Genomic DNA, 25,647 nt, shown 5'->3' with positions numbered 1-25,647 from the left:
CTTTAGTTTGCCCATTTTCATCTCACAAGATTTTACATTAATTTTTCTACATTAACTCCTTGGCCATGTGACCTAGTGACTTCAAACAAGGTTCAGAATGTCCACTCAGTGGGCCTACACATTGCACACCCTTTAGTTTGTCCATTTTCATCTCACATGATTTGACATGAATTTTTCAAAATGTAAAATTTCAATGGAAATGGCTGAGGATACACAAAAAATGTCTGGTATGTAATGACATTTAATTCAAAGTAAATGTAAATTCTTTATTTTTATGTAGTTGTGTGGGACAGCCATATGTTCAGTTCATGCCTATGATTTCAGAGTTCAACAAAGCCAAGAACTGCTTCATGTGTGCCACTGATAAAGAACCTGGATGTGGCCCAAAGACTGACTGGGTTAGTAACTTTATTTAACATGTTTATAATCTTTTGACAACAGTGACGGCATGCAAGACAATTTATGATATAACACAATGGATGGCTAATTCGTCAGTCGTCATACAACATTGATATTATTTTTTAACGTGTTACGCTTTGTTTTGTTTTAGATTGAATGTTTTGCATGCCAACGGTGGTTCCATGTGTTGTAACTAGGAATGAAGACAAAATAGTACAACAGAGTAAAGAACACAAACTGGAAGTGCAGTCTTTGTTGTTGAAAGTGTATGCTATACCCCATCCACACTGAAGAGGCTCTGAAATGTACATCAACCAGGGATAAAGAGAAAGTTAACACTGTGAAATGGTTCATACTTATTTCAAGTTAAGTGTCTGTTGACATGTTGGAAAACATTAAAGGTCTACAATTTCTGTTTAATTTGTCAATATTCAATTTTTATTCATTGATATACTGGCCACCATTACTGTGGTTAAATGTTCAGTATATGTATTGACCAGCAAACCCACTGCAGCCTACCTCACTAGCTCACTCTCCATCCCTACTTTGGACAATTAATAGCATGACTCTCGTACTTTGCCCTTTTCCTTTATGGTTGATATTAACGACGAAAGGAGATATTATCTGTCTCTCTCCTATTGTGTACCGCTGTTAAATACTGTGAAAAAATAAAAAACAGGGAAAATAAGAACTTAGAACTACCAATTATTATAGATAAAAATTTAAGAAAAGGGTAAACACAACACTGGACTGAACCACCTAATTGTCAAACTAATATTAATGTACAACAATATAGAAGAGACATATTAGAGGTTATGCAATATGGGTGTATATCCACTGCACGCTTCTTAGGTGTGTAATTGACAACACCAAAGAGCTATTGAAATTTAAAATGATGAAAAATGTACGTTGTTTGTTTGTGTGCTGTAAAACCGCATGATTTTACAGCACACAAACAAGAGTGTGCAATATAGAAGGGTACATTCTGCACCATGTTTGAAGTCAGTAGGTCACATGACCAAGGAGCTATTGAAATTCTAAATGTTGAAAAATTAATGTAAAATCTTGTGAGATGAAAATGGACAAACTAACGGGTGTGCAATATAGAAGGGTCGTCAGTGGACATACTGAACCTTGTTGGATGTCATTAGGTCACATGACCAAGTAGCTATTGAAATGTTACATTTGGAAAAGTTAATGTCAAATGATGTGAGATGAAAATGGACAAACTAAAGGGTGTTCAGTGTGTAGGCCCATTGAGTGGACATTCTGAACCTTGTTTGAAGTCACTAGGTCACATGACCAAGGAGCTATTGAAATTCTAAATGTTGAAAAATTCATGTAAATTCTTGTGAGATCAAAATGAACAAACTAAAGGGTGTGCAATGTGTAGGCCCACTCAGTGGACATACTGAACCTGGTTTGAAGTCATTAGGTTACGTGACCAAGGAGCTATTGAAATTTTACATTTGGAAAAATTCATGTAAAACGTGTGAGATGAAAATGGACAAACTAAAGGGTGTGCAATATAGAAGGGTAGCCAGTGGACATTCTGAACCTTGTTTGAGTCCAGTAGGTCATATGACCAATGAGCTATTGAAATTCAAAAATGTAAATAAATAATTTAAAATAGTGCGAGATGTAAATCAACAAAAAATAAATGTGTGCAATGTGTGTCTATGCCATCGGGTTAGCTAGAACCAGTTTTGAAAGTTTTAGGTTAAATAGCTGTTGGAATTTGAACATTTTGATTTGTCACTATGTTGACGGTCCCTAACTGCTGTTGGTGGACGTAAGGAAAACTACAGGCGAATGAATATCCATCGAATATCCAACCTGAAACTTCCTTTACCTCGGTGTGAGACGCATGATCTGTCATCTTTAATTTAACATATTTTCTAGACTCATAACCTGCCGGTAAAATACCACCTGATTGGGAAAGCCACTTGATTTTAAGTCCCTAGAGAAAATGAAATAATGTAGCCTACTGTCATGAGTTTAACAATATTTCAAGGACAATTGGACTATAATCAATTTGGGATGGGTTTTAAACAGAATTGACCTCAACTCTAATTTGACACTGCTTTGGCTTACCCCTCCTGCTCCAGTCCACCCCTGTCTATTTCAAGGGTTATAACATAAGGATACCTTTGGGCTTATTTAGAAAATGATTAACATCAGATCCACAAGCACTTCTCATTCGTGGACAGCAAAATGTGCATGGTGTTTTGTGGTTATTTTAGTGTATCCGACCAGTAGGTGGCAGTAATGCTCTTACAAAAATCTGCAACAGAAGCTGTCGCACTCAATGCGGAAGAATATATCAAATACTTCCGGAGGTCAAACGGGTGAGAGTGGTTATGATTTTTGTGTGACATTTCTTATTTTCCATATTACAAGTTGTTATATACTTTGAAAACACACGTGGGTGGTTTGTCCTTGGACAGCAACTGAAAAGCAGCAGGTACGATTTGAAAATACTATAGAACACGGTTTTAGACTAGACTAGAGTAAATGGTAGGGTTAGTTGCAAGGTTACCAGTGTGACACAGACAGGTTCCCCCTAAATCCTGTCTTTGACTCTTTTGCAGGGATGGCTTTTTTGGTGAGTCTGAGACCAGCGTTGACATCATTTCTGCAAGGTAATGTCATCGTGCATTCGTATTACATACACACCATCTCTACTTCAGAATACCCTCAGCATCTTATTTAGGCCCATTTATCAGACCGTGGGGATCCCTCATCCCTGGGACAATTTTTTTAATCAACAAAAGTTGATTATAGAAAATCTGTAGCCAACACCAGTTATGTTTACAGTTTTTACTCTCGACATTAGAAATTGGAGTAGATATCTTATGCACTCTTTGTACCCTAATACAGTGTCTCAGTCTGTCTCCCAATGGTCCGGACCTGTCCTCTCCAGAACTATGGCTACGCTGAATCAGATGCATCGCCGTGGAAAGCCATCGCCCCCTCCCCCGAGCGTCAGTGCCATGTTCGGCCGCCCCCAGCTGAAGGCAGTAATCCTGAAGACAATGATCCGGAAACCCAAGAAGCCAAACTCTGCCAACCGTAAATGTGCCAGAGTCCGCCTCAGTAACGGCAAGGAGGCAGTGGTGTTCATTCCTGGGGAGGGACACAACCTCCAGGAGCACAACGTAGTGCTGGTGCAGGGGGGCAGGACACAGGACCTGCCAGGAGTCAAGCTGACTGTGGTCAGGGGAAAATATGACTGTGCCCATGTTGTGAAGAAGAAAAATAACTAATGGGGACATGGGAGAGGGCGGTGGGGTGGGAATGTGTTTTTTGTTGTGTTTGCGTAATACATGCGTAAGTTTAAACATGAGTTGGATTCAGTGATTGATCTCTCTTGTGATTTATCCCATGTTTCAGTAATTCCCATTTTGTTTTGTGGACTTCAGCAACCGGCCCTCTGTTTCCAGAGATGAGCAGTCAGCTCGAAGAGGATTTGCGCGATTCAAATTAGTTAAGAAATACGATTATATTATTTTCAGATCTTGATATTGCGGCATTTTACATTGTTTCATTAAAATTGAATTAATATTTGCAATGTTAGTGTATTATATGTACAGTATTTGTCAATTTTATTTTGACATTTGAGAAACCACCCGATTAGACTACAATCTGGAGAAACAGGCGAATGACAGCAACTCTGCGACGCAAAACGCGTGGTGGAGGCGGGGCAGAATATTTGAAAGTGGCGGGCAAGACGAGATCCATGGCAGGCACCGACCGAAGTTTTCTTTTGAGATAACAAAAATCAAACGTTCAGTCTAGATTTCTTACGACAACTGGTGTGTGGTTATATGCGATTTATGAACTGACAATTCTTATTCTATCGTCTGAAAAAACATTTTTTAGAAACGTTTAGCAAGCTAGAGGCACACACATTTTAGCTAACGTTAGTTAGCCACTGTACAGCTCATTGCAGGGGTGAAGACCAACGTCTTGTCTGACCCTAAGGTAAGTGACCGTCCTCCTTAGCTATCTACTAAACTTATTTGGATGGGTAGAGCATGAGTCATAATGGGGGTTAGCTAGCCCGATGATATAGACAAGTTAACGTTAACTAGACAGGTACTGTAGCTAGCTAAGTGTGCTGGCTAACAACACTAACAGCCGCGGTCCGTACTATTACCAGAGGGGTTTGGTCGGTTGTGAATAGAATCACAATGAGGCTAAAATAGCTTTCAGAAAATACATTTCCGATTTGCAAATCTTCCAATGACAACATTGCTTTAAAGAATTGGCCACCTTTACACAATCCTGTTTTGAATCTGTCAATCACCTGATTTCGAAGCATGACAAAGGAGGATGATAAGTCGATCCCTGTGCGGGTTGCCCTGCGGTGTCGACCTTTGGTTGCTAAAGAAATCAACGAGGGTTGCCAGACCTGTCTCACTTTCGTGCCAGGGGAGCCACAGGTCAGCAATCTATGCCACAAGACAAAGCACTTGTCCTGATGTTTTATGTATCCGATTTCATACCTAGCTACATAACTACAATTATTTTCTAATATAATTAATTTATCTTGCAGGTGGTTGTTGGCACTGAAAAGGCGTTCACATACGATTATGTATTTGATCCTACAACTGAACAAGAGGAAGTCTTCAACAGTGCTGTTTCACCATTATTGTGTGGTCTTTTTAAAGGTATGGAAGACAAACCTTTTACTTTCACACAGTATTATCCATAAAACCAGTAAGCTGACAAAATGGGATGGGATCAATAAGCTGTATGTTTCTACTTATCTTTTAAGGCTATCATGCTACTGTGCTTGCATATGGACAGACTGGTTCAGGGAAGACCTTTTCTATGGGAGGAACATACACCTCAGCCCAGGAGAATGAGCCCACCGTTGGAGTCATCCCTAGGGTGGTCAGAATGATCTTCCAGGAAAGGGAGAAGTATACCGATTGTGAAATCTCTCTTACAGTGTCTTATCTGGAGGTGTGTGGGAACCTCTTATTTTTATTATTTGATTGTCATAACACAAAGCCATAGTTTGATTGTAATAGCAGACAACAAAACGATTCCGTTCCTCTTCTCAGAAAATCAAAACAGGGAGTTGTAAATGCCAAAAAAGCGAGTTTTCTGATTAATGAAGAAATACATCTCATTGGTTCTGGAAGTATCCTGTGCATGTTTTTCTGGAACATTATGTCTACATTTTATTTGCCATAGATATACAACGAAGAGATCCTGGACTTGCTCTGTCCATCGGCATCCAAAGATAAACCATCAACCATCAACATTCGGGAGGACCCCAAAGAGGGCATAAAGGTGAGTGAACTGTCTGTAACCGTTGAACATGTTGCCTTAATTTGTTTAAATGGACCGTTTTGTTTTTAATCCATTCTCCATCTGCCTCCCTATCTTAGATTGTGGGCCTGACTGAGAGACAGGTGATGTCTGCCCATGAGATGGTAGGCTGCTTGGAGCTGGGGAACTCAGCCCGCACTGTGGGCTCTACTGCGATGAATGCTGCCTCGTCTCGCTCCCACGCAATATTCACCATCACCCTGGAGCAGCGCAGGGGGGCAGACAAGTCAGTCTTTTCTTTCTTTCTCCCATAAATCTCACCTTCTAATGTTCTTCCCAAGGAAACGTTGCAGTTCTTAAATGTATCGGTTACGCAGAGCATAAATATTGTTTATATACAAATATCTCTTGATATAGATAATTCAATACATTTTATTTAAGTTTGTCTGCAAGTTGATTTGTCCTCAGTTCTTCCTTTTTGTTTCCAAATTTGTGTTTAGATCTGACAACGTGGTGTCAAAACTACACCTGGTGGATCTGGCTGGCTCTGAGAGACAGAAAAAGACCAAAGCTGAGGGAGATCGTCTGAAGGAAGGTGAGTTGATTACCCGAAGCTAATCCTTTATATAACAAGCTTTCATTGACTGTATTAATCTGTGTACTTTAGTATTGTTATGGTCAATTATTAGCACAATCTACATGTTTTAAATGACATTCCCAGTTCAAATTCAATGTTTGATTTAGTTCAGTATCAAAACCTTATTGATTTTCTGCTTTCATCCTGTCTGCCCCAGGCATCAGCATCAACCGAGGCCTGCTCTCCCTGGGCAATGTGATCAGCGCCCTCGGTGACGAGAGCAAGAAAGGCACCGGCTTTGTGCCCTACAGGGACTCTAAACTAACCAGACTGCTGCAGGGTGAGTGCTCAAATGGATGGTCAGCTTATGCAGGTGTTATTGACACTAACTGTGTTTGGGCAGTCCATATCCTACCGCCCATAGGATCTTTCTGGGTCCAGTATCAATTTAGGATTTGCTTATAAGTACAATGCAGCCTAACATAACAAAGATGGTGTCATGTGGTACAAGACCTTGTGGTAGTCAGATGACTGAAAGAACAGTCAAGAGAGCAGTCAAGCGATGACTGAGAGAGCAGTCAAGCGATGACTGAGAGAGCAGTCAAGAGATGACTGAGAGAGCAGTCAAGTTATATACCCTAAGGCAGGGAAGGGCAACTGGCCTACATCACGGTTGACAACTCCCAGAGTGCAAAGAACCTTGGCGTGACCATCGACAACACCCTGTCGTTCTCTGCAAACGTCAAAGCAGCGCCGGCTTTGACTGCATATGTGGATGTGGTTACGCAGACCTGCGAGCCCCTGCAGCTGCTCATGATGATTTCAGATTTTGTGGCCCCCACCCCCCTCCGTTGTCCATCCCTGCTCTAAGCATTCAACACAACAAGCATTCATTAAAATCTAGCATGTTTTTCTTAGATTTAGAGACTGAATCGGTTGTATATATATTATACTAAGACTTCATGTTTTGTGGGGGTTAAATAATAAATACTGCTCTCCTTCAGATTCATTGGGAGGTAACAGCCACACCTTGATGATCGCCTGCATCAGCCCTGCAGACTCCAACATTGAGGAGACGATAAACACGTTGCGTTACGCTGACAGAGCCCGCAAGATAAAAAACAAACCTGTCGTCAATGTGGACCCTCGAGCTGCTGAAATGAAACGCCTGAAGCAGCAGGTAGTGACCACCCTACTGAGTGACCGTACAATTTGTGTGTTGGCGAAGTTGAAATGATTTTAAGTGTTCATTGTTTTGATGGGAATGTTTCCTCCTCTTTTGAACACAGGTTCAGGAGTTACAGGTGATGCTTCTGCATGCACGTGGAGGTGTGGCACCAGTGCTTTCTGGGTAACTACTATGCAATTTATTTTGGGATAATTTCCCCAACTAAGATACAGTCAGGTCTAAAGTTATTTGAACCCTTGATAAAGATCAGCTAATTAAATAAATAATACAATACTGAGCTATATTGCATGCACAGAGAATTTTTTTTTATTAACAAGTAATACAAACAAAAAAAGATGGCGGTCAAAATTATTGGCACCCCTGTTTTCAGTACACCCTTTGGAAGGATAATGACACTGAGCCTTTTTCTAAAATGTTTAATGAGATTAGAGACCACATTGTTCCACAAATAAATGGTTAATTGACCACAAAATAAACATTTTGCAATGGCCATCTCAGTCTCCGGACTTGAACCCCATTAAAAACTGGTTTGAATTGAAGAGGGCAGTCCATAAGCACAGACGAAGGATAACAAGGAAAACGGGTGTTTTCTTCCCCTTTTTATATATATATATATATTCATTTATTTTTTCTTTTACAAAATGTTTCACAGTAATTGTGTTACTATCAAATAATATAATTTCCCTCTTGTTTTTTTTGCCGTATAATATAGCTCAGTATTTTGATTATTTTATAGTCTTTTTGCACATCCTTATCAATGGTGCCAATAATCCTGGACCAGACTATATGTCGTCCTCTCCATCTATTGAGCCAAAGAGTCTGTCAACCTATGATGACTGAACATCCATACTGGTAACATTTCTTCTCTGAAAAGGTCTGAGCCAGCGGAGAACGTGTCTAAGATCCTGGAGCGGACACGTACCCTACAGGATGAGAACAACAAGCTGAGCCGTGCGCTGAGCGAGGCAGCTGGCCAGACTGCCCTGATGCTTGAGAGGATCATCATAGTGAGGATGAGGGCCTGTCGTACTGCCATACAGCAGGCCATGCCAACATCACACAGCAACGCTGACTGACCATCCATAAACATATAATTGTCCTTTTTAGTTATTCATTTTTGGAAAGATATTTGGCGGTATTACCATGATCGTCACGTGTGCCATCCTTATTTGTCACCCCACCCACAGACGGATCAAGCAAATGAGAAGCTGCAAAGCAAATTGGAAGAGTTGAGGCAGCATGCAGCGTAAGTCTGAACGTCTTTTTGTGAACTAAAACTCGCACTTGACTTTTTTCCCCCCTTACGACCTCTGACTTTTCTGATAGCTACTTTATTGAGGAAAAGTTGACTTACTATGACTGTGATATGTGGTTGTACCACCTAGCTATCTTAAGATGAATGTACAAACTGTAAGTCGCTGTGGATAAGAGACTTAAGTACTACGCTGTAAACATTTAAATGTCATGTGCTGTGCCCATGGTCTGATTAGGTAATTGGCACCATAATTATTTGTGTTAAACACAAGGCTTATCGTTTAGGTGTAAGGTGAACCTGCAGAGGGTGATGGAGACTCTGGAGGACCAGGAGTTGAAGGAGAATGTGGAAGTGATCCAGAATCTGCAGCATGTCATCCTGCAGCTCCAGGTACGGCTAGACGAGGGAGCGCTCACAAGGCTGGATCTACTGATGCATTACAGACTCCATTCAGTCCTCTGTGTTTAGCAAGCAAAGCATTTCCCCCCTGAATTTCATAGTAGCTAAGCTGTGTCTGTGCAATGTCATAACCTTATTGATCATGCTAGTCATAAGGGTAAAGGACACTTGATTTATTCTGTTTCATTGTACACATTGCACGTGTCAACGTTTGAATGGCTCGATATTTTAGTTCCCTTCCCCATATTCAGTCTAATAAGAAGCTGCTCTGCATCCTGTCTGGGTAATAATGTCTGCTCTTTTTCCTCCAGGATGAGAGTGCTGGCCTTGCTGCCACCATTGAGGCGTTGGCTGCAGACTGTGGGGCTGAAGGAGAGGACAGCCCTGATGGGCCAGGGAGTGGCAGCAGGACTCCAACTGATGGCTCTCCTTCAGTAAGTCTGGTCATCTACATCCACTCCTCTAATGCAGAAGGCTGTCTGCTGCAGATTTACTCTTCCTGACATGTATCTGATTCTGTGCAGGTGTTTTGGGATTATTGCATTTTCACTGATTCTATAGAATTGTTGTGTGTTTTTAGGTTTTGTACAACAGGTCTGTTTTTGTTACCATACAAACAAACATACATCTCTTCACAGGCTGCTGCTGACAAGGACTCTCCAGAGGCCTTCACTACCCAGCATGCCCTGCGTCAGGCTCAGATGTCCAAGGAGTTGATTGAGCTCAACAACGTTCTGGCTCTGAAGGAGGAGTTTGTCAGGAAGATGTGCCAGAACGACAGCCACCTGGAGCCTATGCAGACTGAACACCAGGTAGGGCTGGAGATGACAGACTGGAGAGGGAAGAGAAAATATGGGTTGGCTGTAATGGAGGTTCGGAGGGCTGAAACAGGGAGGGCAGCACAGCACTTTGATTCTTATCCACTGGGAAGGTTTCAAACTGAACTGTTGAAGCAGCTTTTTAATCGGAACTCCTCATTAACGGTTCCCCTCTAGAATAACATCAAGAGCCTGCAGACATCAGTGGGCTCTCTGCAGAAGGAAAAGGAGGACCTCATCCAGGCTCTCCAGTCTGCCAAGAAGGATGTCAATCAGGCTAAGTAAGACTAAGTATTTTAATAGCGTCTTTATGTTCAGGCTGTGTAGTCAATTGATATGATAGTTATCTGTCACAAGAGTTTCCCTCTGATAGCCACGAGCTTGGTGTGTAACAGAACTTTACGTTTAGTATAAGCATTTCTCTGCAGTAGAATGGAATCATCAATCTCATTTCCTTCTGTCTTTCTCCCTCCCTCTTTCTCTCTCTCCATCTTTGTCCAGGCTGAGTGAGCAACGGAGAAAGCGTCTGCAAGAGCTGGAGGCTCAGATCACAGACATGAAGAAGAAGCTCCAGGAGCAGTCCAAACTCCTCAAGGTCAAAGAGTCCTCTGTTCGCAGCGTGGCCAAGCTCAACCATGAGATCCAGGTATGACAGTGTGCTTTCCTCTGGTGTGTCACTGTCATGACATTGCGGGTATATTGTGAGCTGTGGATATACCAGTTACGCTGAACTAATGGGCACTGTTTTTCAGGACAATGAGAGGTTTTCAGTGTGGATCTGATCAGTCAATGGGCTTTTGAAATTAAATGGTTGAATGTGACCTAGTGATGGTACTCTAAGACGAGGTTGTTGATGGCTTCTCTGATTGTCTGCTCTCTTTCCCTGTAGGCTATGAAGAGTCAGCGTGTACAGCTGATGAGGCAGATGAAGGAGGACTCTGAGAAGTTCAGAGTGTGGAAGAACAAGAAGGACAAGGAGGTGCTTCAGCTCAAGGAGAAGGTGTGTGTGACGTGTGGTAGCGACTCTGTGGTGGACTCACCAGTCCATAGATAAGGCACACTGTTCACCACTTTCATTTCCATGTGGTTTAGATGATTGATTTAGTTTTTTTCAATAACAATACATTTCTCACCTCTCTCAGGACCGTAAACGTCAGTTTCAGATGGTGAAGCTTGAGAGTGACTTCCAGAAGCAAGCTAATGTCCTGCGTCGTAAAACTGAGGAGGTGAGGCCTAGGTCTATTCAGTGGTGTAAAAATTCTTGAAAGTACTACTTATTAAGTCGTTTTTTGGGGTATCTGTACTTCACTATTTCTATTTTTGACAACTTTTTAATGTTTACTTCACTACATTCCTAAAGAAAATTTTACTTTTTACTCCATGCATTTCCCCTGACACCCAAAGGTACTCACTACATTTTGAATGCTTAGCAGGACAGGAAAATGGTCTAATTCACACACTTATCAAGAGAACATGCCTGGTCATCTACTGCCTCTGATCTGGCAGACTCAATAAACACAAATGCTTTGTTTGTAAATGATGTCTGAGTGTTGGAGCATGCCCCTGGTTATCTGTAAATAAAAAAAAATGGTGCTGTCTGGTTTGCTTAATATAAGGAATTTGAAATTATTTATACTTTTACTTTTGATACTTAAGTATGTTTTAGCAATTACATTTACTTTTGACACTTAAGTATATTTAAAACCAAATACTTTTACTCAAGTAGGATTTTCCTGGGTGACTTTCTATTAAGGTATCTTTTACTCAAGTATGACAATTGGATACTTTTTCCACCACTGGGCCTAATCGACCAGAAAAACATTTTGTGTCAATTCTTTAATTGTTGTTAGCTGGAACTGTGGTGAGCGGTAGTTCTAACTCTACAGGTGTTCTCCTTCAGGCCGCAGCAGCCAATAAGCGTCTGAAGGATGCCCTGCAGAAGAGGAGTGAGGTGGCAGAGAAACGAAAGGATATCCATTACAGAGGGATGGAGGGAGCAGCCGGGAGAGTGAAGGTCTGGTCAACTATATTTGTTTGGTTCTGTTTGTGTACTGTGAATTATTTGATCAGCGATTTGTGAGGGGTCCTGGTTTGCAAGAAAGGAACTGATTGCCATAAGGTGTTATGCGAATGTGTATGCTGTGGTTTAAGTGATTGTGTGTGTGATTTAAATGTGCTGCCTAGGGTTGTGAAATTTCAATAAATTCCATGTTTTAAATCCTGGTTGTATGATTTGTGGAATAAGTAGGGAAACCAGGGAATTTATTGAAAGGTCCTGTAATTTTGCAAACTTAGTACTGTCACTGTGTATGTATGCTGTTACCTGAATCTGTGGGCAGACCTGGCTCCTGAACGAGGTGGAGGTGCTGGTGAGCACAGGGGAGGCGCGGCGCCACCTGCAGGACCTGCTGGAGGACAGGAAGATCCTGGCAGAGGAGATCTCCCAGCTTAAACAACAGATGGAGGCAGGGGAGCGGCCTGCTGCCAAAGTCAGGGTAAGTGGAGTCCTTGTCTTAAAAAGATCAATGACAATATGAGCTTTTACTAAATGAGGTGTCAGTGGAAATTTCCACTACATGAGGAAATTATGCTTCTCTGTTTTTCTACAGGAGTTAGTTCAAGGGGAATGGAAACACTAGGCTTTAGAACACCAGCTAACTAAATCGCCAGATTGGCATTGTTGCATCACTGGCAGGATTTCCAAAAACGGTCTCAAAGACCATGAACTCTGCGTCACCTCAAAGACAACATTTAATGTAAAAAAGACAAGAGAAGTGCTAAATCAAGTAGATGGCTAGCTCGCTACCATGCCTCAAATACTATAATTACCAACATAAAAACAAATTGAATACAGTTTCTTACCTTAATGATGTTGTCCTTATCTCAATGACAAAGCTGTCAAAGTTATGAGAACCCTTTCAGGTCAAGTGGAGGCGAGGTGCCTCCTCGTGGCAGCATTCACTTTCAGTCCCCTGCCAAAACTCACAATTTGCTCAATCCTGCCAATGACGCATTGGCGTCAGTTGTTTCTATGGCAATTCAAGATGCCGCTGCCCATACCTCCTAATAATTGTTCAATATCAAAACCCTAAAAATAGAGATGTTAAATGCATATTGTTTAGTATTAGTGGACAGAATACATCTCTTTGCTTAGCTTTACTTCCTAAAGTGTTTCCATTCCCCTTTGAACAGTTTTTACTGTGTTCTCTCTCTCTACTCCCACAGCGTCGGACCCTCGTCATCTCAGAGCTGGAGAGTCAGGGAGAGCTGGAGGCGTCTCTCAGCAAACAGGTGGACAATCTGGGGACAGAGATAAACCTCAGGTGAGTCTGACTAGTACAAAACTAACTTATTACCTCCTGCAGCTGAGGGATTCCTTCTAACCTAAACATTGACCTATATTACATCCCGCAGCTGAGGGATTCCTTCTATCCAAACACTAAACATTGACCTCACCTTACTTCTAATGCATTTGATTTTATTACATGACTCTACTGACGTGAAAGGCATCCACATAATTTGTCTTTCAGTTGCATTGCATTGCTATGCATTTTTGCACTGTCATTGTGAATTCCTGGCCTACCTTCCCTTGGCTTGCCTGGAGAAATGTTGATGTCATAGTGAGGCTTTGCTCCAAAGCTTTTCACACCTTCCAAAGCATACGCCTTCCCCATCTGCTCTTTTGTTAATTCCTGTTGATAGGATATTGTGAAGGCTGCCATACGCAAGTCCTTAGAACGGAGTAATGATATGTGAGAAAGTATTTACATTTGGGCAGGTAAATCAAACTTGATTTGTGTAGACCCTACCGTGAAGTTACTTATAAGCCCTTATCCAACAGTGCAGTTCAAGAAGAGTTAAGAAAATATTTACCAAATAAACTAAAGAAAAAAATAAGTTACACAATAAAATAACAATTACGAGGCTATATACAGGGGGTACCGGTACTGAGTCAATGTGCGGGGGTACAGGTTAGTTGAGGTAATTTGTACATGTAGTCAAGGGTGAAGTGACTATGCATAGATAATAAACAGCGAGTAGCAGCAGTGTAACAACAAAGGGGGTGGGGGGGGTCTATGTAAATAGTCTGTGGCCATTTTAATAGTTGTTTAAGCAGTCTTATGGCTTACGGGTAGAAGCTGTTTAGAAGCCTCTCGGACCTAGACTAGTCTATGACCATTTTTTGGGCATCCCTCTGACACTGCCTAGTATATAGGTCCTGGATGGCAGGAAGCTTGTCCCCAGTGATATACTGGTGATTAAAGGCGAAACACCCACTGATTCGAAGACACACTACTGAGGATGTGTCCCAAAATTGACATCTTAACCCAGTCTAAGAAATAAACCTCCCATGCCACTCTGTCAACATCACGGCAAATCTCATGTGAGTGCATACCATCTATTGGCACAATGGACAGTTTTAACATCTCGTCCCGTGTTTTATGATTCTGGGCCGTACGCACTACCCTCTGTAGTGACTTGTGGTCGGAGGCCGAGCAGTTGCCATACCAGGCAGTGATGCAACCAGTCAGGATGCTCTCGATGATGCATCTGTAGAATATTTAGAAGATCTGGGAACCCATGCCAAATCTTTTCAATCTCCTGAGGTGGAAAAGGTGTTGTTGTGCCCTCTTCGCGACTGTCTTGGTGTGTTTGGACCATGATAGTTCGTTGGTGATGTGGACACCAAGGAACTTGAAGATCTCCACCTGGTCCACTTCAGCCCTGTTGATGTTCATGTGGGCCTGTTCGGCCCGCCTTTTCCTGTAGTCCCCAATCAGCTCCTCTGTCTTGCTCACATTGAGGGAGAGGTTGTTGTCCTGGAACCACACTGCCAGTTCTCTGACCACCTCCCTATAGGTTGTCTCATCGTTGTCGGTGATCAGGCCTACCACTGTTGTGTCGTCAGCAAATTTAACGATGGTGTTGAAGTTGTGTCTGGCCACGCAGTCGTGTGTGAACAGGGAGTACAGGAAGGGGCTGAATACACACCTCTGAGGGGCCCCAGTGTTGAGGATCAGTGTGGCAGACGTGTTGTTGCCTACCCTTACCACCTGGGGTTGGCCCGTCAGGAAGTCCAGTATCCAGTTGCAGAGGGAGGTATTTAGTCCCAGGGTTCTTAGCTTAGTGATGAGCTTTGTGGGCACTATGGTGTTGAACGCTGAGCTGTAGTCAATGAACAGCATTCTCACATAGGTGTTCTTTTTGTCCAGGTGGGAAAGGGCAGTGTGGAGTGTGATTGAGATTACGTCATCTGTGGATCTTTTGGGACGGTATTTCGAATTGGAGTGGTTGTAGGGTATCCAGGAGGATGCTGTTGATGTGAGCCATGACCAGCCTTTCAAATCTATGTTATTCAATTATTGCACCCACACTGCTCGCGCGTGCCAACGAGCGTCAGCGTTGCCACGGCCTAAAATAGAAATCAGTTCTATTTGTGACGCAGATTGCGCTGCAAGTCCTGCCTCTCCCATCTCCTCATTGGTTTATAGAAGCAGGTACCCACGTGCCATCTCCTCGTTGGTTATACCCACGTGGGTGAGTGAAAGACGAACGGGGTCAGTGGCGGTAATGCACCTAATTTATGAAAGTTGCCAATCGCAATATAAAGTCAAGAGAAGAAAAGGCTTGAAGGAAGAGAGATGACTAGAAACGATTCGGTTGACTGTTTTATGTGTGGATTAATTGGCGGAGTAGAGGACCTTGTGCATTTCAGGTAAAATAACTCAATGTTTATATCCCAGGACAAATTAGCTTGCAATAACAAGCTAGCTAAATAGGACAAATTAGCTAGCAAGTGCAAGCTAACTAGCTGAATTGCCATAAATGTTTACTGCTTTTCGACCTGTCCCCAAATTAATATAATTGGTTCAGAGTTTGTTTTGATATTTTAACCTGCGTGTCGTGATCGCGTTTGGTGTGGGGGGACAAAATAAATGTATGCACGATGGCGCACGTTCGCAGCCGGTTTGAGTTCCGTGTGACTCACATCTGCTGCCAATAGTGTTATCACACAGTCATCCAAAACAGCTGGTGCTCTCATGCATGCTTCAGTGTTGCTTGCCTCGCAGTGAGCATAAAAGGCATTTAGCTCGTCTGGTAGGCTTGCGTCACTGGTCAGCTCGCGTTTGGGTTTCCCTTTTGTAATCTGTAATAGTTTTCAAGCCTTGCCACATCCGACGAGCGTCAGAGCCGGTGTAGTTGGATTCAATCTTAATCCTGTATTGACGCTTTGCCTGTTTTTATGGTTTGTCTGAGGGCATTGCAGGATTTCTTGTAAGCGTCCGGAATAGTGTCCCACTCCTTGAAATCGGCAGTTCTAGCCTTTAGCTCGATGCAGATGTTGCCTGTAATCCATGGCTTCTGGTTGGGATATGTACGTACGGTCACTGTGGGGACGATGTTGTCGATGCAGTTATTGATGAAGCCGATGACTGAGGTGGTATACTCCTCAATGCCATTGGATGAATCCTGGAACATATTCCAGTCTGTGCTAGCATAACAGTCCTGTAGCATCCGCGTCATCTGATCACGTCCGTATTGAGCCAGTCACTGGTACTTCCTGCTTTAGTTTTTGCTTGTAAGCAGGAATCGGGATGATAGAATTATGGTAAGATTTGCAAAATGGAGGGCAGGGGAGAGCTTTGTATGCATCTCTGTGTGGAGTAAAGGTGTTCTAGAGGAGTTTTTATTTTGTTTATTTATTTTTTATGTATTTTGTGGTTGCACATGCTGGTAGAAATTAGGTAAAATGGATTTAAGTTTGCCTGCATTAAAGTCCCTTGCCACTAGGAGCGCCACTTCTGGATGAGCATTTTCTTCTTTGTTTATGGCCTTATAAAGTTGGTTGAGTGCGGTCTTAGTGCCTACATCGGTCTGTGGTGGTAAATAGACGGCTACGAATAATATAGATAGTGTGGTCTACAGCTTATCATAAGATACTCTACCTCAGGCGAGCAATACCTTGATACTTCTTTAATATTAGACATCGCGCACCAGCTGTTATTGACAAATAGACACACACCCCCACCCTTCGTCTTACCAGACGCAGCTTCTCTGTTCTGTCGGTGCATGGAAAATCCTGCCAGCTCATTCATGTGTATTTGTCTATTTTTATAGACAAACATTCACATGTAATGTCCCATGGTTTTCCTCCTAGGAGTGCCCAGATAGCTGACCTACAACAGAAGGTTCTGGATGCAGACAATGAGGGGCGCTTGAAGCAACGCTGGGACAACATCACTACTATGGTGGAGGCCAAGTGTGCCCTCAAGGTCCTCATGTCAGAGGTAAGACATGAGCTTATTTGCGTATTGTTGAACTGCAAGCTTATTAGTCTCAAAAGTTTTCAATGTCTTGAAAAGAATGTCATTCTTTGCCTATTAGCCTACCTTGTAAACTAATGTTTATTGACAAAATACATGGCAACCCAAAATTTCATTTGACTCTTTAGTCTTTTAGCAGATGCTCTTATCCAGAGCAACTTACAATTAATATCACCACCTCCACAGTTGGTGTCTGCCAAAACGACCAGTTCTAAGCTGGAGAGCGAGCTAAAGCAAGAGAAAAGCAACGTGCTGGACCTGCAGAAGACGCTGTGTGACGAGAGGAAACTGATGTCTACCATGGACATGGAGCACCAGCACCACCTGGTGGAGCTGGAGCAGATGCACCAGGAGAAGGTCCTGTACCTCCTGGGTCAGCTGCAGAGCAAGGAGAGCAAGTCAGTGGAGAAAAAACAGGAGGAGGAGACTTCAAAAAGAGAGAGGGAGCTTCTGCAGCGCCTCAAGTTCCAGGTCTGTCACACTGTCCTCTCAGCTACTGTGCACACTAACATTCTGGAGGAATGTTCATCAGGGTCATACAGTCAGGTCTATTTATGTGCTTATGGACTTGTTTCTGCTTTTAATCCTCATTATCCAAGCAGGTTGATTTGACTTCAAGTTCAACTCAGTGTTGTGTTTTAGACAAAACTCTGTCAAAGACTGATCAGGGTGAATATAGGTATTCTAACCCCCCTCCTAATTCAATTCCTGTCTCTACAGGAGGATGAGATTGAAAAGATGCGGGAATTGAATGAGCAAAACCAGAGGCTGATGGATGAAAATGAACAATACAAACAGGTAAATGCCCAGATGAGCCTGTACAAGGACAATAGAACACTTTAAAGTATGTACAAGAACAAAGGTCTGCAGTAGAGTTGGGTGGAATCCAGATTTTCATACAGTCATAATTTTTCTGTACCATACTAGGGTATACGGTATTACCGGAAGTGCACATAAAACAATTTAGGCAATAGGGATCTTGATCCAGTTAGCAAACCAAATGCATTGCTGTAGCCCTGAGCTGGATATCATTTATTTCACATCTTAGTTAAGTATAACTTAGTTATAGTTATACTTAACTTAAACACTCACAGGCCAGATATTAGGTATTTCTATTGTGTGTCTATCTTTATTTGCTTTTCATGTTTCCCCCACAGCTCCCTCTGCTGGGATCTCTTAATTGGGCCTATACTGACTGAATTTATAATTATGCCCACCTGTGAAGTCTTGTTGTGACATTGATTGCCATTGCCTTGCACGCTGAGGAAGGGCTCATACCTGACACGTTCGTGCGGCAATAAAAATATTAATATACTTTTGTTTACCAGCGTGCTGTCCTATTACTGTTCTTTTCATTATATACAAGGATCCACACCCGATTTAAAAAAAAAAAAAAAAAAGTTAATATAAGGTGGAGTCGAACACGTTTGTTTATTAGGTACACAACCCCGTTCATGAAAATGGATGAGTCACGTGGCCGTGGTTTGCTATATAACGCAGTCATCGAGGCATTCAGTTACTGTTCGATCGAACGTTAGAATGTGCAAAACGGGTGACCTAAGCGACTTTGAGCATGGTATGATCGTCGGTGCCATGCGCCGGATCCAGTATCTCAGAAACGACCGGCTTCCTGGGCTTTTCAAGCACGACAGTGTCTAGGGTTTCCCCAGAATGGAGCGACGAACAAAAACCTTCCAGTCAGCGGCAGTCCTGGGGGAACAGCTCTTTGACGAGAGCGGTCGAAGGAGAATGGCAAAAAATCCTGCACGCTAACAGGCGGGCCATAAACAGACAAATAACATTGGTGTGCAGAACGGCATCTCAGAACGCACAACTCGTCGGTCCTTGTCACAGATGGGCTATTGCAGCAGATGACCACACCGGGTTCCACTCCCATCAGCTAAAAACAAGAAGAAGCGGCTCCAGTGGGCAGGCGATCACCAACACTGGACAATTTAGGAGTGGAAAATCTTTGCCTGGTCAGAAAAACCCCAGTTCGTGTTGCGTCATGCGAATGGCGTAGTCAGGATTTGGCGTAAGCAGCATGAGTCCATGTACCTATCCTGCCTGGTGTAAACAGTACAGGCTGGTGTCAGTGGCGTACCGGCGTCCAATCTTTTTATTTTATTATTTACTAGGTAATTCAGTTAAGAACAAATTCTTATTTACAATGATGGCCTACCCAAGCCAAACCCTAACCCGGACGGCCCTGGGCCAATTGTGCGCCACCCTATGGGACTCCCAATCACGGCCGGTTGTGATACAGCCTGTAATCGAACCAGGGTCTGTAGTGACGCCTCTAGCACTGAGATGCAGTGCCTTAGACTGCTGCGCCACTAGGGAGCCCAATCTGCAGTAACTGCGTGATGCCGTTGCGTCAGCATGGACCAACATCCATGTGGAACGTTTCCAACCTGTAGAACCCATGGCCCGAAGAATTCAGGTAGCACGCAGCCCCCGCAATGCATGGGTGCCCCCAACCCCAAATGTTTATTTTCTTTAAATAATGTAAGGTATTTAAAATGATACCGTCGGTATTTCAAAATACCTCGGTATAAACGGAATATCGCCAAAACCTAATCTTACATGTAACCTAATATTAATTAATGTAATTTGTAAAGTGCTTTTCTCACACCCTAGGTGCTAAAAGCACAGGTTATTACAATTCTAAACATTTATGTCTACTATTTGTTGAAACTGTCCATATCAAGCAACTTTTGCTCTGTGTTTTCAGAAACTAACACGGCTCCAGTTGGCCAGTGGGAAAAAGATCAACAACCTACTGCCAACATCCACTCAGTCCCCAGATGACTCCTTTGAGTACATCCCGCGTAAGGTAAGCCACTGGCACGCTTCCTCACCAGTCTGTTTGATATCCAACTGTTAGTGGAAATTTCCCCCGTTCGAGTCTAGGGGAAGATGACCCTGACTTAGACCAGTGCTAAGAGATTGGCTGGTGTTCTTTACCTCCTGCAGCCTAAAGGCCGGCGTTTCACTACAGCCAGGGCTCCCCTGAAGATGGCCATTGACATGGAGGAGCTAGAGTCTCCCTCAGAGTCAGAGGAGGTTGAGTGGTGCCCTGAGAAGAATGAGAGCGGCCGTAACAGAAAGAGCTCCAATGTCAAAAAACCCAAGGCTACAGGGGTGAGAACATAGACGTGATGTATAGGAAATCATTTAGTGAGACCGGGGCAACACTGTTAGTTTAGAGATGATCAGATCAATATTCTTATGTATTTGTAGTGTTAAATGAGTTTTCACATCTGTATTCCTCTTCCTTCAGTGTGCCTGTAAGGGTCGCTGTGGCAACAAGCTGTGCCGGTGCCGTAAGGGAAAGATGAGCTGTGGGGAGAACTGCCAGTGTGACCATGAGAAGTGTCGCAACATGGACCACCAGACGTCTAGTATAGTAAGTTAAAATTGTCCATCTGTTGTCAGATATCTGTATACCATCACTAGTGGGAGAATATTTCATTGTTTGTGCATTTTATTTTTCTTAATAATTTTCCTCTCTTCCTAAAATCAGGACTCTAGCGAGGTCACCGATGATGGGTCCAAAGATTTCGTTTCTATTCCTCAAGACCCCACGGCCATTAGCCCTGGTGACGCCACGTTCTTTAAACCACCCTGTGTCACTCCCACCAAGGTAGGCTCCTCTATACCAATAACGCAACAGGGTGGTGACATACCCGTAACAGACTCATCACACATTACTTTCTTTTGCACAAAGCTGAATCTTAGGTGGGTATTGGGGTTTTCAGATCATGTCCTTATTGTGCTGAAAAGACGATATTCCTTGCTGTGTTCTTATAGCTTGTGAGGAAGAGTGTCTCTGTCGAGGAGGAGGAAGATGAAGATGAGGAGGATGAAGAGAGGAACACGGCCAGCTTCTTGAAGAAGAAAAAACGAGTCCTTACTAGCTTCCAGAACAGCTTTTTCTCTGGATGTACGCCCATCAGGGAAGAGTCTTAAGGTGGGAAAGGCATGCTAGTATAGACAAGACATGCAAGATCTTAGCCTCTGCTATAGGATAGTCCTTTTATCTGTTTGTTTTTTCAGTGTTTTGTTGGTCATTTTTCAATGTCTTTTAAATGTCCTCTTACGTTCCTTGTAATAAAGTGTAGCAATTGATTCTAAATGAGACATCACTCTTTTATCGGTCTAAATCTTAGAGTGCACAGAAATTCACTTACTGTGAAATGCTGTAAATGGCCTAATTTATGAGGGCTAAAATACATTTAATGAGACTATTTTTAATTAGACAATCATACTAGGGAATTATTTGTCACTTGAAATATAAACGTTTAATAGTTGTATGTAACTGATTTTCTATCAATAGAAATTGATCATTTTTTAATATACATTTTTTTGTTATCATAAATTAATAATTCATGATTTTTATTTTCTGTGGAAGATTGTTTATTTGTTCCATAGTTAATAAATCAAACATTCTTAACTTGGAGTTCTCTAACAAAAAACCCAGCTTTGCAATGTTGTTAGCATTCCCATTGAAGACTACTGCAGTGTTTACACTGCTCCCAACCTTTTTAATGCTTCAGTCCAGAGTTAACATGACATCCACTCTGAGTCTGAACTGATGCCATTTTAAGTCTCAATCAAAGCAATGTGACTATATAGAGGGGAAAAACTTTGATACCGACGTGACCTTTTTTGTAGCAGGTTAGTAGAACTTACGCAGCAGGTTAGGAGACTGCGGTTAAGGGAAATGCCCTCCTAACCTCTACGAGAATCACTTTTGTATTGAAGTAGTGTGAAAAGATTGTCCCATATAAAGGCAGCATAGGCCCAAATTAAAAATGGTAGTGAGTCTGAGAGAGCACTTTGAAACCAAATACCTTTTGCTGAAATTGACAACGGCCCAGGGTGGTTTGGATGGTATGAAGTCTGGAAGATGTTAAGTTGAGACAAAAAATGACTAATATCCTAGCTTGAGGCCCTGCTTATGTCCTGCCCAAATACTCCTACATTTGACCAGGCTGTTTTTAATTGAGTTTCCTTATTGTTCATCCAATATTGGATTGCGTTATCTGATGATTAATGCCCACTTGAAGGGATATCATGTTCTATATGATATGTGACTGATAAGGCCATTTTAGAGTGAGGTTTGTGTTGGATCTGTACATGGCTCTTTTTGAGCTAATTGAGCAGAGGTGATTTTATAATGCAGTCAGTGTCTGCAGAAAATTCAAACGAGTCCTATGTCCAGTAGAAATTACACTGAACAAAACGCAATATGTGAAGTGTTTGTCCCATGTTTCATGAGCTAAAATAAAAGATCACAGAAATTTTTCATACGCACAAAAAGCTTATTTTGCTCCTTGTTTGCACAAATTTGTTTGTTGTTAGTGAGCATTTCTTCTTTGCCGAGATAATCCATCCACCTGATGTGTAGCATATCAAGAAGCTGAATTAAACATGATCATTACACAGGTGCACCTTGTGCTGGGGACAATAATAGGCAAATTAAAAATGTGCAGTTCTGTCAAAACACAATAACACAAGTTTTGAGGGAGCGTGCAATTCGCAAGCTGACTGCGGAATGTCCACCAGAGCAGTTGCCAAAGAATTGAATGTTAATTTCTCTACCATAAGCCATCTCCAATGTCGTTTTAGAGAATTTGGCAGTACATCCAACCCGCCTCGCAACCGAAGACCACATGTAACCACGCCAGCCCAGGACCTCCACATTCGGCTTCTTCACCTGCGGGATCGTCTGCGACCAGTCACCCGGACAGCTGATGACACTGGGGTTTTCCCCAACTGAAGAATTTCTACACAAACTGTCAGAAGCGCATCTGTTTGCTCGTCGTCTTCACCATGGTTTTGACCTGACTGCAGTTTGGCATCGTAACAGACTTTAGTGGGCAAATGCTCACCTTCGATGGCCAATGAATGCCGGTTTCAACTGTACCGGGCAGACCGGCGCCGTGCGGGCAAGCGGTTTGCTGATGTCAACGTTGTTAAGAGTGCCCCATGGTGGGTTTATGGTATGGGCAGGCATAAGCTATGGACAATGAACACAATTACATTTTATTGATGGCAAGTTGAATGCACAAAGATACCGTGATGAGATCCTGAGGCCCATTGTCGTGCCGTTCATCTGCCGCCATCAACTCATGTTTCGGCATAATGCACGGCTCCATGTCGCAAGGATCTGTACAGCATTCCTGGAAGCTGAAAATGTAATTGAGCATGTTTGGGATGCTCTGGATCGACGTGTATGACAGTGTGTTCCAGTTCCCGCCAATATCCAGCAACATCGCACAGCCATTGAAGAGGAGTGGGACAACATTCCACAGGCTACAATCAACAGCCTGATCCACTCTATGCGAAGGACATGTCGCACTGCATGAGGCAAATGGTCACACCAGATACTGACTTTTTTTCTGATCCAGGTATCTGGCCAACAGATGCATATTTGTATTCACAGTCATGTGAAATCCGTAGATTAGGGCTATTGGTTTGTTATGTCGGTGTCTGATTGGGCCAAGCATGCTTGAATTGTAATCCAAATATTTTCTTATCATAGCTTATTCAAACATGCAATTTGTATAATGTTTTCAAACCTGCTGTTTTTTTTATACACATCCATAAAATGGAGCTCACTTGAGATATGGAGGTAGATGTCACCATGATAAGTATGAATTGGTTGACAGGTTGCCGGATATGGCAATCATTTTGTAGCCTACATGTTTCTGAGTACAAACAGTTTGATTTAAACAAGGGGGGAAAAATTCTGCAAGAGAGATCTCTACTGACCTGAATGTCTGGTGTATTTGTCAGTGAGGACCATGCTCCTCTGCCTTGGAAGGAATAAGATGTATGACTCATATCCGTCTCTGTCTGGAAGAAATGGGATTCTTATTAAGAGCACCTGGAGGCCTGTCGCTCACATCTAGCCAAAACATAGACAAATCAAATTTATTTATATAGCCCTTCGTACATCAGCTGATATCTCAAAGTGCTGTACAGAAACCCAGCCTAAAACCCCAAACAGCAAGCAATGCAGGTGTAGAAGCACGGTGGCTAGGAAAAACTCCCTAGAAAGGCCAAAACCTAGAGAGGAATCAGGCTATGAGGGGTGGCCAGTCCTCTTCTGGCTGTGCCGGGTGGAGATTATAACAGAACATGGCCAAGATGTTCATAAATGACCAGCATGGTCAAATAATAATAATCACAGTAGTTATCGAGGGTGCAGCAGGTCAGCACCTCAGGAGTAAATGTCAGTTGGCTTTTCATAGCCAATCATTAAGAGTATCTCTACCGCTCCTGCGGTCTCTAGAGAGTTGAAAACAGCAGGTCTGGGACAGGTAGCACGTCCAGTGAACAGGTCAACAGGTCTCCCCAGCTAATGTTTCTTACTGCCTCTTCTTGCCCTTTAATGATGTTGGAATTGTTCACCATTACAACCATTATTGAGCCCATTACATAGATCACAAGTGCACTTTTATAAGGTTCTTGGATGCACTTTCTTTATTCAACAGCTGGCATTAAACTTGTAGAAGTGTGGATAAAGTAATGCAGCACATTATTTCTTGAATGTCATGTATGAAAAATATTTCCAATTTGAGTACAACACATGAAATCTGAATTATATCTGGTGTTTATCACTCTGCAGCTGTCCAACTGTTAAAAGATGCCTCTGGCAGGCAACAGAGGATCAACTACCTTCCTGGAATGTGGAGAATGCTGACTTCCAACTGCACATGAGAATGACAATGCTGACAGGAGAATCTTTTTAAATGTTTCAATACCTAAAAATGCTGAACCTATGTCTCCTGTGACTGTCACAGTTTTGAGTTACAGTGATGACATACGACGTAAATACGTTTCTGGGAGATGGCCAGTTTTGGCCACTAAAATCAAGTTTTTAGCCTAAAAAAAAAAGCGTTCCAGGAAAACAATCGCCAGAATTTTGGCTACAAATTTGTTTCAATTTAGGAAATCTGTTCAAGTATTCCCAGGAATAAAAGAGACGTGATGGTGTCTCCATGTAATCAAGGTATGAAATGATTGTTATTTTCAAATGCTCTTTCTCGTTGGGCTTAGTTGTGGTCAATTTGCTGGGTACAAATTATTATAATTATGTTCTGGCCCCAAACCGTCCGCTCTGATACAAATCGGCCCGCGGCTGAGTCTAGTTGCCACAGCCCTGCTCGAAATATTGAGAAATGCGGCAGCAGCCTGTGCACAGAAGAATGTAGCTGTCAAGTGGAAGGAATGCTGATGGCACACATTTTCAAACTGCTCTTGTCGTATTGTGTGGGTGTGCATGTTCATGGTGTGATGCTCAGCCTAATGTGAATAGCAAGTAGGACTATGCTATTAATTGTATCATTTTTAAAAGACAAGTATACTTTTTAAAAATTACGTACAGTGCA

At 42.5% G+C, this 25,647-nt stretch overlaps 2 protein-coding genes and 1 long non-coding RNA gene across 4 annotated transcripts in view; 2 read left to right on the top strand and 1 right to left on the bottom strand.

Moving 5' to 3' along the window:
• LOC139552543 (uncharacterized) overlaps positions 1-4,777 on the bottom strand; it is a 9,729-nt gene extending 4,952 nt beyond the window's left edge. Inside the window, exon 1 of the long non-coding RNA XR_011670445.1 lies at positions 4,709-4,777. This is a non-coding gene — a long non-coding RNA (uncharacterized lncRNA). The remainder of the gene's footprint in view (positions 1-4,708) is intronic.
• On the top strand, positions 2,715-3,965 carry LOC139552542 (small ribosomal subunit protein uS12m-like). Its single transcript, XM_071364364.1, has 3 exons — positions 2,715-2,863; positions 2,991-3,041; positions 3,280-3,965. Exons 2-3 carry the CDS (start codon positions 2,993-2,995, stop codon positions 3,663-3,665), a joined length of 435 nt encoding a protein of 144 aa, XP_071220465.1. The 5' UTR covers positions 2,715-2,863; positions 2,991-2,992; the 3' UTR covers positions 3,666-3,965.
• On the top strand, positions 4,078-25,647 carry kif4 (kinesin family member 4). 2 transcript variants are annotated; one of them, XM_071364360.1, is made up of 31 exons: positions 4,078-4,383; positions 4,721-4,844; positions 4,958-5,072; positions 5,180-5,370; positions 5,605-5,703; positions 5,802-5,968; positions 6,183-6,277; positions 6,477-6,599; positions 7,264-7,439; positions 7,549-7,610; positions 8,323-8,455; positions 8,636-8,694; positions 8,988-9,093; positions 9,414-9,536; positions 9,741-9,914; positions 10,098-10,201; positions 10,422-10,566; positions 10,810-10,920; positions 11,063-11,146; positions 11,821-11,934; positions 12,260-12,415; positions 13,146-13,243; positions 17,080-17,209; positions 17,432-17,716; positions 17,966-18,043; positions 19,980-20,081; positions 20,222-20,389; positions 20,529-20,654; positions 20,772-20,891; positions 21,059-21,218; positions 24,885-25,647. In XM_071364360.1, exons 2-30 carry the CDS (start codon positions 4,722-4,724, stop codon positions 21,215-21,217), a joined length of 3,726 nt encoding a protein of 1,241 aa, XP_071220461.1. In that variant the 5' UTR covers positions 4,078-4,383; position 4,721; the 3' UTR covers position 21,218; positions 24,885-25,647. The 2 variants fall into 2 exon arrangements, with proteins under 2 accessions (XP_071220461.1, XP_071220462.1); XM_071364361.1 differs by lacking the exon at positions 24,885-25,647 and adding an exon at positions 22,880-24,797.

The sequence above is a fragment of the Salvelinus alpinus genome, chromosome 24 (genome assembly GCF_045679555.1).
Source record: "Salvelinus alpinus chromosome 24, SLU_Salpinus.1, whole genome shotgun sequence".
NCBI classification, from domain to species: domain Eukaryota; kingdom Metazoa; phylum Chordata; class Actinopteri; order Salmoniformes; family Salmonidae; genus Salvelinus; species Salvelinus alpinus.
Note: the sequence above shows the minus strand (reverse complement) of the source record. Positions and strands in the feature narration are given on the sequence as shown.

Bases quoted from the DNA above. Each gene is read 5' to 3' on its own strand.
- LOC139552542 (XM_071364364.1), top strand. From the start codon at position 2,993: ATGGCTTTTTTGGTGAGTCTGAGACCAGCGTTGACATCATTTCTGCAA. The intron at 3,042-3,279 runs GTAATGTCATCG...ACCCTAATACAG, and splicing joins GTTGACATCATTTCTGCAAG to TGTCTCAGTCTGTCTCCCAA.
- kif4 (XM_071364360.1), top strand. From the start codon at position 4,722: ATGACAAAGGAGGATGATAAGTCGATCCCTGTGCGGGTTGCCCTGCGG. The intron at 5,704-5,801 runs GTGAGTGAACTG...TCCCTATCTTAG, and splicing joins ACCCCAAAGAGGGCATAAAG to ATTGTGGGCCTGACTGAGAG. The intron at 6,600-7,263 runs GTGAGTGCTCAA...GCTCTCCTTCAG, and splicing joins ACTAACCAGACTGCTGCAGG to ATTCATTGGGAGGTAACAGC.